The sequence below is a fragment of the Vigna angularis genome, chromosome 2 (assembly GCF_016808095.1).
Source record: "Vigna angularis cultivar LongXiaoDou No.4 chromosome 2, ASM1680809v1, whole genome shotgun sequence".
In the NCBI taxonomy this organism is placed as follows: domain Eukaryota; kingdom Viridiplantae; phylum Streptophyta; class Magnoliopsida; order Fabales; family Fabaceae; genus Vigna; species Vigna angularis.
This window is the reverse complement of record NC_068971.1, coordinates 5999188-6012941: the sequence shown is the minus strand read 5'-3', so window position 1 is coordinate 6012941 and position 13754 is coordinate 5999188. Positions and strand designations below refer to the sequence as shown.

Here is a 13754-nt window from a genome sequence, read left to right as displayed (position 1 = left end):
AAGTACTAAAGTATATGAAAAATGTTTCTAACTTCATTAAGTTGTATAAACTATAAGATGACAAGGTGTGAGAAGTCAAAAGGAAAAAATATTCCACATATAAGAATATATAAACCTAAAATTGTTTAAATACTTACACTAACGAAGTTAAAGGGAATATGCTTATATGAAAATGTATTAATCTTTAATATAATTTACTTAATACAAGTTCTAAAAGGTATAAGTACGTAATGTTAACGATATATATATATATATATATATATATATATATATATATATATATATATATATATATATATATATATATATATATATATATATATATATATATATATATATATATATATATATATATAATGTGATAAATGAAATTGTCATTTAAGAATTTTGATAAAAATTATATTTGTTGACAATAGTAGTAACTAGTATATCTAATGGTGTTAGTTGCATGAGTTTGATCACTTGTTTTATTTGGTAGATAAGGTTCGAGGCAATCATGATTGATAGAGATCTTCACAGATCGCTTTTTTCGTAGTTACCGAACGATCGCTTCTTATGTAGTTACTGAACGATCGTTTCTTCGGTAGTTATCGAACCATCGCTTCTTTCCATAATTACCGAACGATTGAAAGCAGAACATGTCGAGCGGTAAGAAAGATGAAGAGTACCAAGCAGTAAGCGATCGTCCGGTAAATACGGAAGAAGCGATATGTGAAGATCTCTATTAATGATGGACATGTTAAGGTTATTGAAGCAAACCTACTTTTACAACCAATCACATAAGCGTTGATTTTAAGAGTTTGTTGAATGTAGTACGAAAAATGTGATTATAATACATAAATTTGTGATATTAGTGACGTATTCATATTCAATTATGGGTTTTTAGACGTTAAACATATGGACTTGTGGATAATCACTTTTTGAAGGTAGTTTCCTTTCAACAAATGCAATTTCGCTTTAAAATATCCATTATTAAAGTAGTATGAAACCATATAATGTTTACTACTTTTTTCCTGTGTTATTTTTGTTGTAAGGAAGTCAATTTGTGTTGAAGGAATGTAGTAGAGAACATGGAAATGATAAAATTAAGGGAAATTTTAATGATCCAGATTGAAGAAGACAATCACATGCAAATGGAAAGGTAACTTATTCTATGCACAATTATAGAATAAGTTATCTAAGTAGTGTCAAATGTTTGCTTGGAGAGTGTTAATATATGGTTTTCTTATTTATTTATTTAACTATAATATGATTTTCTTTTATATATTTATTTATAAATTTACACTCCTCTTATTATTTATATATTTTTATTAAATACAAAAACAATTAATTTATCTATTTTTCAACATAACAGTTTCCTTAAATATCGCATTGGACTTTTAGAAATGAAGGAACCAAATTCAATATGGAAAATAAATAAAAAGCCTAAAGTAAAATTTAATTTATAGAATTTTTAGATTTCACTTTTATTTAATAATACTTTTAAGGTTTGATAGCCTCTTTGGTCCCCACTTTCATTGTCTAATCTCAATTTTGTCCCCATTTTTAAAACTGTTTTGAATATGTCCACAGTTAGATAAATTTGCGTCTAATGTGTCCCTTCCGTTAAGTATCACCAAACGGAGTTAATGCATTAATGATGTGGCACCAGTTATGTGAAACGTGACACTATATTGATTTTGTGAATAATGACGTGTAAGGGAGTAACATAGAATATGATTTTTAATTAAGTTAGGGTTTTATAATTTGGGGGAAATGTGATTCAGGGGTCATTTATGCGAGTTGAGGGCAATTAGATTTCTGCGAGAGAAGATAGAGTCATTGTCGCACTTGGGCTACATTGCGAAGACAGAGATCGTGTAGAGATCGTTGTACGTTGGATTTAGACTCACATTTTCAGAAATCGTGTTGGTGGGTATTACTAAAAAGCGCGATTCCAATGTGCGTTTATGGTAGCTTTTGAGTTTAGCTTTTGTTGTCGTCGTTGTGGTCCCCCCCATAAAAGGGTGTTACCTGTGTATGCTTTTTCTGTTTACTATCCCCATTATCTGCGCATGTGCTATGAACAGTGTTGCAGCATTGTGGTTGTGGTCCCCCTATTGTTGTGTGGATAAAATTTGTTTATTGTTGTAATTGTTCTTTTGCTTTGTTTTACTTGTTTTTTGGGTAGATAACATTTGTGTTAAGCATAAATTAACTGTAAACATTTTTTATATTAGTTTAGATGGCCAACTCAGACGTTGAAATCGTCTTTCACCATGCGGGAAAATTTTAGAATAATGTGACATTCAGATACCACTATGGTCAAACCATAACTTTAAAAATTGATCCAGATCGTTTGAGTTATTTTGAAATATTAACCATTCTTAAGGAGATGAGTTATAGGAATGTAAAGGAGTTGTGGTATTCATTGGGTCGTGGTCCTGTTTTAGAAGATTGTTTGGAACTGTTATCAGATGACAAAGGTGCATGTCATGTAGTCAATATTGCTATGTTGAGTGGTCAAGCTCACATTTATGTTGTACACATGGTCTCTGAGCCTCAGTATCTTGTAGAGTTGGAATACTCTTCTCAACCAGAAATTGAGAGACATATTGGTGAAGCAGAAGTTGAGATAGAGAGGGCTGAAAAGGAAGTTGAGATAGAGGTTGGTGAAGCTGAGGTTCAGGCAGTGGGTGAAGCAGAGGTTCAAGCAGTTGATGAAGTAGAGGTTGAGGGAGTGTGTCATGTAGAGCCTGAGGTAGAGGCTGAAGTAGAAGTAGAAGCTGAGATAGAAGTTGAAGTTGAGGCACTGGCTGATGTAGATAAGGTGGTAGAAGATGAGGTAGAAGTTCAAGTTGAGGCAGTGACTGATGTAGAAGATGTGGTAGAAGATGAGGTAGAAGTTCATGTTGAGGCAGTTGCTGATGTAGATGAGGTGGTAGAAAGTGAGGTAGAAGTTGAAGTTGAGGTAGTGGCTGATGTAGAGGGTGATGTAGAAGGTGATGTACAAGTTCAGGTAAAGGGAGTGGCTAAGGTAGAGGGTAATGATGTTGAGGGATAGGGTCAGGCTGATGTAGAAGCTGATGAGTATGATGTTACAAGTTGGAATGAGTCCGAAGAGGATGTCTTGAATGACGATGAAGATGAAGTGGAATGTGATATATTTGAACCTATTAACTAAGTAGAAAATGGTGGACCTAGGGGTTTATCCGAAAGTGATTGAGAATCTGAGAGTTTGAACAACATTGTTGAAAGTGACAACACAGATGTAATTTGAAAAGGAATTGCACATGAAGAAATTTTGGATACCTAGGTATGTGCACATCACCACATCAGAATCTGGACTTCATAATGATGTTTTAACATTTTCAGTTAAAATACTAATTTTAATCTGTTTGGTTACAGTTGGTTAGGTATGAAATTTTTTGAGGTCAAACACACTTCAATAATTGGTGAGAAGTATGTGGTTGACTTAGATAAAGTGGAATGCAGTTGCAGAAAGTGGACTTTAATAGGAATCCCATGTTGTCATGCACTAGCTGCCATGAATTTTTTGAACATCAATGGAGAAGACTACGTCTCAAATTGGTTTAGAAGGGCAACATACCAAGAAACATACATTCCAATGATATACCCTGTCAACGGTCATCACCTATGGGAAATGACTTCTCATCCTGATGTTTTGCCTCCACCTAAAAGGGTGTTACCTGGTAGACCAAAAAAGAAGAGAAGGCTAAAGGCTTGGGAGCTAAAGAAGGATGACACACAACTAAAGCAAAATGGAACTTGTAAGAGATGTTTCATATGTAGACAGGTTGGTCATAAAAGAAATACTTGCCCACAATGTCCAGGACCAAGTCAGCAACCTGAAAGTCAGCCAACTACAGGACCAAGTCAGGAACAAGAAAGCTAGGCAACTACAGGACCAAGTCAGCAACCACCAAGCCAGCCAACTACACCAGGACTTTAAAAGTTATTCATAACACTCAGATGTATTTTGACAAGTTTAGCTTAAGTTTAGCTTTTGTTTGGTACAACCCAATATTGGCTGCTTTGTAAACATTGACATGTAGTTTGAACTTCATTTTGAATTAGATATTTTGTAAGCTGTGATACCAAATTGGATGATTATAATCAGAATCTCAATGACAATTTCTCTTTTGGATGTGCATTTGATTTCCAATTTCAGAATTGGATGATTATTCATAATTGTGATACCAAATTGGATTATTATTATCATGTCATTATCAATGATGTTCATTCCATGTGCATGTGATTACAGGGACATTTTTCTTTGTTGTGATGTATACTCATGTTACAGGTACTCATCTTTGACAATGAGGACTAAATGTAACTTACCTTGATCTTTGTCAGTGAGGACTACATGTCACTTACCTAAATGTTATGTGATTACAATAAAGTTTTTGATTTGGTGTTGCTTTCGTCCAGAGCACATTCACAATCCATAAATTTATTGGACGTTCAATGAGGATGACACACCACTTTCTCATTTTACTGTCATTTCAATCTAGAGTTCAATTACCTTATCTTTTATATATCAAACAAAATGTACATTCAAACAATAAATTCAGATGCACAAATTCAGATTTCTCATTGATTTGAAAACATCATAGTACAATATGGTCAAAGTGCTCTTCACAACAACTGACTACTACAACACATCATGGACTTTTAAACAAAATACAAAGAAGGATGATGTTAATCAACCCCATAAAACATCGCATCCAAATCAACATCTTCTCCTTTCTCTGAAAACCCATCATAGATTTCTCCAAGCTATTAATCTTCCTCCTTTGTCTAACAATAGTACTGCCACCATCATCTACATTATCTTCAATACACTATTTAAAGAAATTGCATCCTTTAAGTTCTTCATTTCTTGTCCACTGTTCAAAGTATTCACTTCATTAACATTTCATTAATAACCAGAACAATTTATCACAGAAATTAAACAACAAACCTTGTAATTAGGGCAATCCCATAATTGCTTCCCCTCATTCATAACTGTTTTTGTCACTCTCAACACAACAACCTCTCCACAATGACATATTTGCCTTCCAAGGAATCCTCTGGATGTACCACCACGAGAGCTCACCCATGAGCAAGACGAACATCCTTGATTCAAAGACATTGACACAAGAAGGAACCCCAAAATGAGACAACCACAAACCACAAACCAACCAACTACCAACGACAGAACACCAACTCGCGAAACACGAAGCACCACTCTATTTCCAACAGACAACACTAACATCCAAATGCTAAAGAACAATAAAAGAAAGAGAACAAGACAAATTTGAAGAACACCCACTGTACCGTGTTCGCAACACAAAGGAGAAAACCCTAATTGGTTTTATCTATGTCCAAAATCAGATTTCCCCCAAATTATAAAGCCCTAACTTAATATAGGGTTCATATTCTTTGTTACTCCCTTACACGTTATTATTCACAAAATCAATACAATGACACGTTTCACATAACTGATGCCACATCATTAATGCATTAACTCCATTTGCTGATACTTAACGGAAAAGATAAATTAGAGGCAAATTTATTTGTGAACATATTCCAAACATTTTAAAAATTGTTTGAACAAAATTGAGATTTCGCAAGGAAAATAGCAAAGAGGCTGTTAAACCTACTTTTAATTTAGAATGTTTATCTCGACGCTGTTCATGCGAACTTAAACCAAGGGTAACTTGGTAATTCATGTAACAAAACCCTATATTTTGCTTCCCAAGAAAAGCTGTTTCTCTTTCCTACTCCGATTATTGGATTCTTCGAGAGAAGAAGTAGCAGCGATGTCGCAGCAAGGTCAAATTCCGATAAACCCCATGGTTCCTCCGCAGAACCCTATGGCTGCCATGCAGGTTCCCATGCCCATGCACATGCAGATGCAGATGCCCATGCCATTACCCATGCAGTTGCAGATGCCTCTCCCCATGCCGCTCCAGATTCCCTTCTCCATCCACGACGCTGCCGCCTCCTCCGGTAAGCGCCGTCGCGATGACGAGGCTCCCGGAACCGCTGCCGCGATGGAGCAGTCTGCGGCGAAGCGCGCCAAGGGACAGGACGTCATATTCAGGATCGTCGTGCCCTCGCGCCAGATCGGCAAGGTCATCGGGAAGGAGGGGTGCCGCATACAGAGGATTCGAGAAGACACCAAAGCAACCATCAAAATCGCTGACGCTATCGCCGTAAGTCCTTTTATTCGTTCACTCGTTGAATCAATCTGTGTGATAGCATAGAGCGACAACAAATTAGGGGATTTCACTTTTGGGGTTTTAAATGTAAATCCACATATTCGGTAGAACTGATCTTCGAGAGTGAGTTGAATTGAAATTTTAATAGCCTATTTCTGTACTAAGGAGTTTTGTGGATTTTAATAGACAGTGTACGATTTTTTTAGTTTGAACTTTAATGGATTTATATCTGTAGAACTATATGGTTTCGAAATTACCATAGTTGATAAGAAAATATCAAGTTTTCGAGAAGAAAGTAAAATCAATACATTTTTTCATAGCTAAATGGTTTTAGCTTTCAACGTTCACCAATACTTTTTCTACATGCCTTAACATCTTTTCGTGTCGGTTCCTGAGTTTGAACAAAATTATGATATTTTGTTATATAGTAATATTGAAGATTACAATTAGTTTATTGGGTTAATTGAAAACTCATGAAAACAACATTCTTCGCAATAGAAGTTATTAAGAGAGTCTATACTGTCTTCAACAAAGAGAGTTTTGTTACCCTCCTTTGAAAACCTGACAATACTAATTGAATACCACAATACTTGTTTATATGATTTGTTAGTGTTTTATTTGGGGCTTGTTGATGTTTTCATTTTATGGTGTATGTTTGATGGCTGAGAAACTGCTTGAGTAAAAAAGAAAAAAAAAACTGTTGTTCTGAATTGAATTGTTGTATTATAATAATACAACAATACACTAATTCTTGCATCTGATTTGGGGTTTGTGGGACATTAGTGCTTTTTTTTTTGTTTCTGGCATCCATTTAGGGTGTGTATGGAAAGCCATTACACTGCCATTGACGGACCTTTTACGCATTTCACTGCAAAAGTGTAGGAGGGAAGGGCTGGAATGTTCAACTTGATTGATATGCGGAAAAAATTTACTACGCTGAGAGAAAAAAACGGGATGACTACTTTGGGTAGAGGTATTTTCAGTATATAATTTTTTTGGAGCTTGTTAGGAGTTAAATTTCTGAATTAAGATAGTGGTACTGTGATAGGCGAAATTGCTTCTTCGTTTTTAGTTGCTATTCAGTTGTTGTAACAAACGGGCGTGGCTTGGTGTGTGGATGAAACATTCTACCCTTTGGTTGGATTGTAATCTGAGGCAGTTGATATCTCAGCTACAAATCTTTTCACGAAAGTTTGAAGTGTGATGCTGCCTTGTATTTTAAAATTTGATGTATGTCCACTCTTGACTGCAAAGCCTACAACGATATAATGATTATTGCACTGGAGTTTTATTTTCAAAATGATAACTACTGTGTAACTGTTACATACACTTCACCCTCACCCTTTCCTCCTTCTTGGTTCGGAATCTTTATAAAGTGTCACTATTCCTATTAGGAAAACAATGAAAAATCTTGCCCTATTCATAGCATCCTGTACTCTGATCTATTTTAAAAAAAAGGTAGAAATCCTAGTCAAACCCTCATTCTAACTGTGCCATTGATAACCATCACAATCAACTTGCCGTTTAGAAATTTGGTCTCGAGTAATTCTTTGGTGACTCTATCATCAGTAGTGTATTGCTAGTGCAACTCCTCTTGTTGGAAAGGTCATATAAAATTGGAAGGTTGCAATGTTTTTTATTCACTTAAAAACTAGACAATTTTTATTTTAAATCCTATAGTTTATTCTACTCAAACTTTATTTTATTGAAATATATTTTAGTCTCATTATATATTTTCTGTTATGTAATGGATTGGATATTGGATGGAAAACAAATCACAACCACGTGCTATAATAGTCTGTTTTATGCTACACTGTCACTTGTCAGTTTATGCTACGTCATCACTCAAAGCAATAAATGTACCAGCTAAATGAATCCCAATAAATCAGGAATCATGTAGAAGAAAAACACATTAGGTCCCAAATCAAAATTCTCTAAGTTTTAAGATTTCTTAAAGATATTTACAATTATTCTTATATTTAAGAAAACATAAAAAGAATAAAAAAAAGCTGTTGCCCAAATAAATATTGTTTCCATGTTTTACAAGTCATTCAACAACCATGGAGATTTTGTATCTCTGCATTACGCAGGCAGAGTCAACTAGGGATGGTATGAAGGGAGCAAGTGTGGCCTTGCCCCACCTCCTTATTTTATTAAGAAAATTATCGTACGTACAAACACAAGTTTTTATATAAAAATATTGTAGTCTTGTAATTCGTAAATACAATTATGCATTTCAAAGTTGATCGACTCTTGCCCCTAGATGTGTTCTTTACCCTCAACTGTGTTCTTTGCGTCAATCACAAGCTCCACAGTCAGCTGCCCGCGGCTGTTTTTTTATTATCTTTTTGTCAGTGGTTAATTGAAGTCTGTTTATTGCATTATAGCATACTGAATAACTCTACATTTTTCTGGGAAGGACTTTGTTTGACCCTGACAGTACTGTCAATTATTTCTCCCCGGGGATGCCAGGCCTTTGTTAGCTCTTGTCAAAATTGTTTTTGTCACGATTCTAAAAGCGAAAGTGCTTTTTGTATTATTATTTATTATTTTCAGCAGAAACCACCATGTTAAAGGCATAGGTGATATGTAAATTATTTTCCCCACACTAGTCTTTCCTTCAAGGATCCAAAAAAAAAATCCATATCTTATCTGAACATTGTATTTTCAGCTGTGTTAAATGCTATAAACTTCATTCAGGTTTGCCGATTATTAGTGAGGGTTAATGTATATTGGTTGAAGTGCTTAAATTTGCATTTAAAATAAAATGTTCAGTCATTATTCAGGTTAATTGGTGTTTTACCAAATCCAATCTAATGTTTTCCTTTCGGGCAGAGACATGAAGAGCGAGTTATCATTATTAGTTCTAAGGATAATGATGAAAAGGTTACTGATGCAGAGAAAGCTCTTGAGCAAATAGCACATTTAATTTTAAAGGTAAGATGGTCCTGATTGAATTTTTTGGCTCACATGCTTTCTCTGTAATATGCTTGATCTGACTAGAGCTTTGAATTTTGTTATGATTTTTATTGCTGATTATGTTCTTATTGTGTTTCATAATTTATTATAAAAACCAGGGTGGGAGCTGTTTAATTTTTATTTTAAAATAATATGGTTTATTGTTTGTCTAGCTTTGAAAATTGAATTACTAAGGCTTGAATTGTCTAACTCGAATTTACCCGTGCCGCTATCCCTTTTAGTTTTAGAAAAAAATTGGAACATTTTTGCAGATGTTTGAACACATAGAAAGAAGTTGAAATATGTAACATTGTTCTGGAGCATCCTTGGAAGGTATTCAACAAAATATACAGAAGAACACTGAATGCTTTATCTGTAAACTACTTTAACACGCCAAGCCAAATATTCATTTATTTTTGTAGTGAATTAATGTAACATGATATTTTTATATACCTTGTCACTGTATATGCCTATATGCTATATCGTTAGTATAAATTGCTGCACCCCCCTGTATGGTATTATTTTGAAAACAATACATGTCCTGCATCCGTGCATCATGATTTAAAACACGTTGTTATGCTTGATAATTATAAACTCAGTTAGGGGTCTTGCCCTGCATATCCTGTACTTCTGATACGTATTTGGCCACTTTAGTTTTTTCCACTTTTGAGATTATCATGTATTATGTTAATATTCATGTAGCCCTGTTGGGTCTTACTTCATTTTGTCAATGCTATTGAGAGGCGCTGATAATGCTTCCATATAACAGGAAGATGATAGCAGTCTTGATTTGTCAAAAGTTGCAGCAGGACATGTGGCTGCCAATACAATTAGACTTTTGATTGCTGGGTCCCAGGCAGGTGGATTAATTGGGATGTCTGGTCAAAACATTGAGAAATTGAGGGACTGTTCTGGTGCCTCGATTACTGTTCTTGCACCAAATCAGTTACCTTTATGTGCTTCTGCCCACGAATCTGACAGAGTAGTGCAGGTGATATGTCTAAAATAATGCTTATCAATTCTTGCAACAAAGAATTTTGGTTTTCGGGAACACTTTTATCAGTGACTCAGTGTCACTTTGCCTTCACCATATATTTTGACTTGGATATTTTAACCATGATGGCAAGGAATTTCAGTTTGTTCTTTGAAATTTCATGTACTGTTAAGATTACAGATGGACCAACATAATATGAATGTTATTATTTGTTATTAATTTTCCGAAGATAATGCTTGCATGATGTTGAATGACCTGCTCTTCTGTGTATCAGGTTTTAATATGTTCATGTTTAAGTCATAGTTCTAAATTCTATTCACATGTATCAAGTAGCATGAAGATGATTTGAGGATTGAATTATGCATTTTTTTATGCTGCTTCAAAAATACTTTGGAAACCTGGATTGTAATCTTCACTCTTGTTGAAATTAGTTATCAGGAGATCTTCCTTCGGTAATGAAGGCTTTGGACGAGATAGGTTGTCAACTAAGGTGTGCTGGTGAACTTCTGTTGTATATTAATTTTGAACCTGATTCTAATTACTGTTGAAAATTAGTTTGTCATTTTGCCTAACCTATATATGAACTCAAATTGTGCACAGGGAAAACCCACCAAGACAAGTGATTTCAATTAGTCCAACATACAATTATGCTGCAATTCGACCATCCCAACCATATCTTGACCCAACTTCAGGTTATTTAATGTTTTTCTATATTAGAGCAACATTTGACTGCCATTTAATAGTTATATCTGTTTTGAATATTGTCTTACAATCACTTCATCTCTAGGACAACCAATCTTGCAGTTGATTATGTTACATTCGAGATGCTGATTTCGGAAACGATGGTTGGTGGGTTGATTGGCCGATGTGGCTCAAACATATCGAGGATCAGAAATGAATCTGGAGCAATGATCAAGGTCAGTCTTATACTTCCTCCTATCTTGAAGCATCCTACGAAAGAATTCACTTTCTGATTCATGTTTATTAGTTATTATACCAGTCTCTGCATTAAAACAAAACCCCTGGATCTCACATTTGCATATAGAACTACAGAAGACTTACAATTGTTGGATATTGACAAAGATACCAAAATAGATGCCAGGCCTGAGTTTTGTGGTTTACCTTATTTGTCAGACAATGATTTTTGGATCTCTCATTAGCTTGACCAAATACATTAGTTACCAAAATACCAAGAGAATTGAGCATTCTACATTTCTTGAATTAGTATGGAAACCCTCCAATTTCCAACTACATTAAATTTTTATTGAACAGCATGTAGTTTGTATACTTGTTTACTTGATCCGTTTCCAACATATTGAGAAGTCAAATTTTGTTAAGATACTTATATTTTTGAAATATCTAGGAGTTTGGGTTATTTTAATGTATATTAAATTGTGGTTCATAAATTGTTTTTTTTTTCTACATAAATTCCCGGAACTAATTTGCATCTGATTTATATCTTTCATTGGAAAATGTTGTGCAGGTTTATGGCGGTAAGGGTGAACAAAAGCATAGACAAATTCAATTTGGTGGTAGTGCTCAACAGGTGATCTTTGCCTTTTAATGTTTCGAAAGAAAGAACAGTATACTTTTTATGTTTGAGACATGTTTTTGTTATTATTATCACTTTTTTTTATTTATCAGTTTGATTGGTGGATTTTATCACTTTGCCACTGGTTTGGAGTTTTTTGCCCTAGCTGTGGGAAATGATTTTAGATTCAACAGTCTACTACTATTAAACCAATTTGTACAAATTTTGCCTGTACTTCTGTAGCCAAGCCCATCATGGTTTTAGTTCTGGTCCCATCAAGTGATGTATATCTTAGAAGAATCATTCATTATTCATTGAATAAAATTAATCACACAGTTAGCTATTCTATATTTCCAGTCTCTTACATCCATGAAATACTACGGATTGTTTATTTCTTTTTGTGAAAGTGGGAGAGATATCCAGTGGCACTGGTCAGTTGGGGGGGAGGGAGAGTGCTTGGTGTTGGATATAATCTTTGGTTGTGCAGTCGAAGCTTCTTGAGATAAAACAACACGATGCTAGGCTTTGTCCTGTCCTTGATGAGTAATCCTTGTTGAAACACTGAACACTTTGGAAAGGTCTGTCTGTGCTACCCGTCAGACAAAACAATTCAAAATATGGGAACTTCTCTATTTGCCCATGGCCTCCTTTTTCCTGGTCTGGGATCTTCCCCGAAACAAAAATTGATATCAGCTCAGATCAAGATAGTAATTTAATCCGATATTTTATATAGCATGCAAGTCCTACTATGGAATTAAACTGTCGCTTGCTCTTTCTACCTTTTTCTTGGTTTTAAGCTGTTACAGTTTTTTTGTTGAAGCTTGAATTTTGTGAACAGGTAGCTTTGGCAAAACAGAGAGTTGATGAATATATTTACTCTCAGTTGATACAACAGACTGGCACCCAACAGTCAGCGTAAGTATTTTCCATATGAATTGGGTCAATTCAAATTGTAAAATTTTCCAGTAAACAAGGAACAGCTAGTCCATTGTAATAATTAAGATCTTTCTGTAAAAGTTTTTATCCCCATTCTAAAAGGTTGCATTTTATTGTTCATTGATAGTGTAAAATTGTTTAAGTGTGCATTGTGGATTAAAACCAATAAACTATTTTTTAAGTGATTTATTACTTCAGTCTGAGATTCAAAATTTTTAATGAACTTTACGTGTCTTAAAATTTTGTGCCCCTACTAATGAGCAGACAACTGTAAACTGCAAAGCAAGTTGTTGTTTAAGTATATTTAATGAGATTTTGTTTCTTATAGTAGTGTTTTGTTTGGATCTTATATAGTTTTTGTTGAATATCCATTCCTTTATTCAGGCGAACTAGTTCTTTGAAAACAACAGGAAACCGTATTATAATGATTAAACTTGCGTGTTTGTAAAATATAGGGAATAATTTTTATCAGAAAGGACCAAAATTTAAAAGATTTGTGGTCTATTCAGCTTCCAGAGATGACACCAAGAAAGCCAAAATGTGTAGCTCCTGCTCTGAATCCAGCCAGCTACCTGGGGGGTTTATTTGTGTTAGTAAGATGTGTTTGATGGATATAATTTGTTTTAGTGGATTGTTCAGTTGCTGCTGATGTTCAAACTTTTCTCAGCTTGTACTGTATCAATTGTTGTTAGTTGAAGGTATATATAATTTTTTTTATACATAAATATGAATGTGTAAAATGTAACATTTGTTTCTGTTGATATGTCTCTGACTAGTTTCGAATGTTATTATAGCATCTTATTTTCTGCTATATTAAACTTCTATCATCATGTTTAGCTCTTTGTTAATTTTAATAAATGACTCATAAAATTGAAGAGAGAAGGAGCCTGGGTCATCGTTTTCTTATGTCGTCATATTTCAATGACGTGGCATCTTCTGCTTTACATTACGTTTACATGTGTACGTAATCTGTTGTTTTTATATATCTACTTAATCTTAAGACAGCATACTTTTTTACACAATGTTTTATAAATTTATTTTTATCATCGTCACAAATGGAAAGTATTTTATTGTGACGAAAGTTTCATTTCAATTTTAAGCTACTTTATGTTCTAGAATGTTTACCTAT

At 34.3% G+C, this 13754-nt stretch overlaps 1 protein-coding gene across 3 annotated transcripts; it reads left to right on the top strand.

Annotated features, from left to right (window-relative positions):
* Positions 1–5720: 5720 nt before the first annotated feature.
* On the top strand, positions 5721–13435 carry LOC108329788 (uncharacterized). 3 transcript variants are annotated; one of them, XM_017564170.2, is made up of 9 exons: positions 5722–6200; positions 9042–9143; positions 9934–10155; positions 10590–10648; positions 10759–10850; positions 10963–11075; positions 11642–11704; positions 12528–12604; positions 13135–13435. In XM_017564170.2, the coding sequence occupies exons 1-9, from the start codon at positions 5805–5807 to the stop codon at positions 13145–13147; spliced, it is 1137 nt and encodes a 378-aa protein (XP_017419659.1). In that variant the 5' UTR covers positions 5722–5804; the 3' UTR covers positions 13148–13435. The 3 variants fall into 3 exon arrangements, 2 of the variants coding, with proteins under 2 accessions (XP_017419659.1, XP_017419660.1); XM_017564171.2 differs by having other exon boundaries at positions 5723–6200; positions 13081–13435; XR_008247020.1 differs by lacking the exons at positions 12528–12604; positions 13135–13435 and having other exon boundaries at positions 5721–6200; positions 10946–11075.
* The last annotated feature ends 319 nt before the right edge of the window (positions 13436–13754 follow it).

Excerpts from the sequence above, each read along its gene's own strand:
- LOC108329788 (XM_017564170.2), top strand. The coding sequence starts at position 5,805 with ATGTCGCAGCAAGGTCAAATTCCGATAAACCCCATGGTTCCTCCGCAG. Across the intron at positions 10,851-10,962 it reads ATATCTTGACCCAACTTCAG|TTGATTATGTTACATTCGAG; the intron begins GTTATTTAATGT and ends CCAATCTTGCAG. Across the intron at positions 11,076-11,641 it reads AATCTGGAGCAATGATCAAG|GTTTATGGCGGTAAGGGTGA; the intron begins GTCAGTCTTATA and ends AATGTTGTGCAG.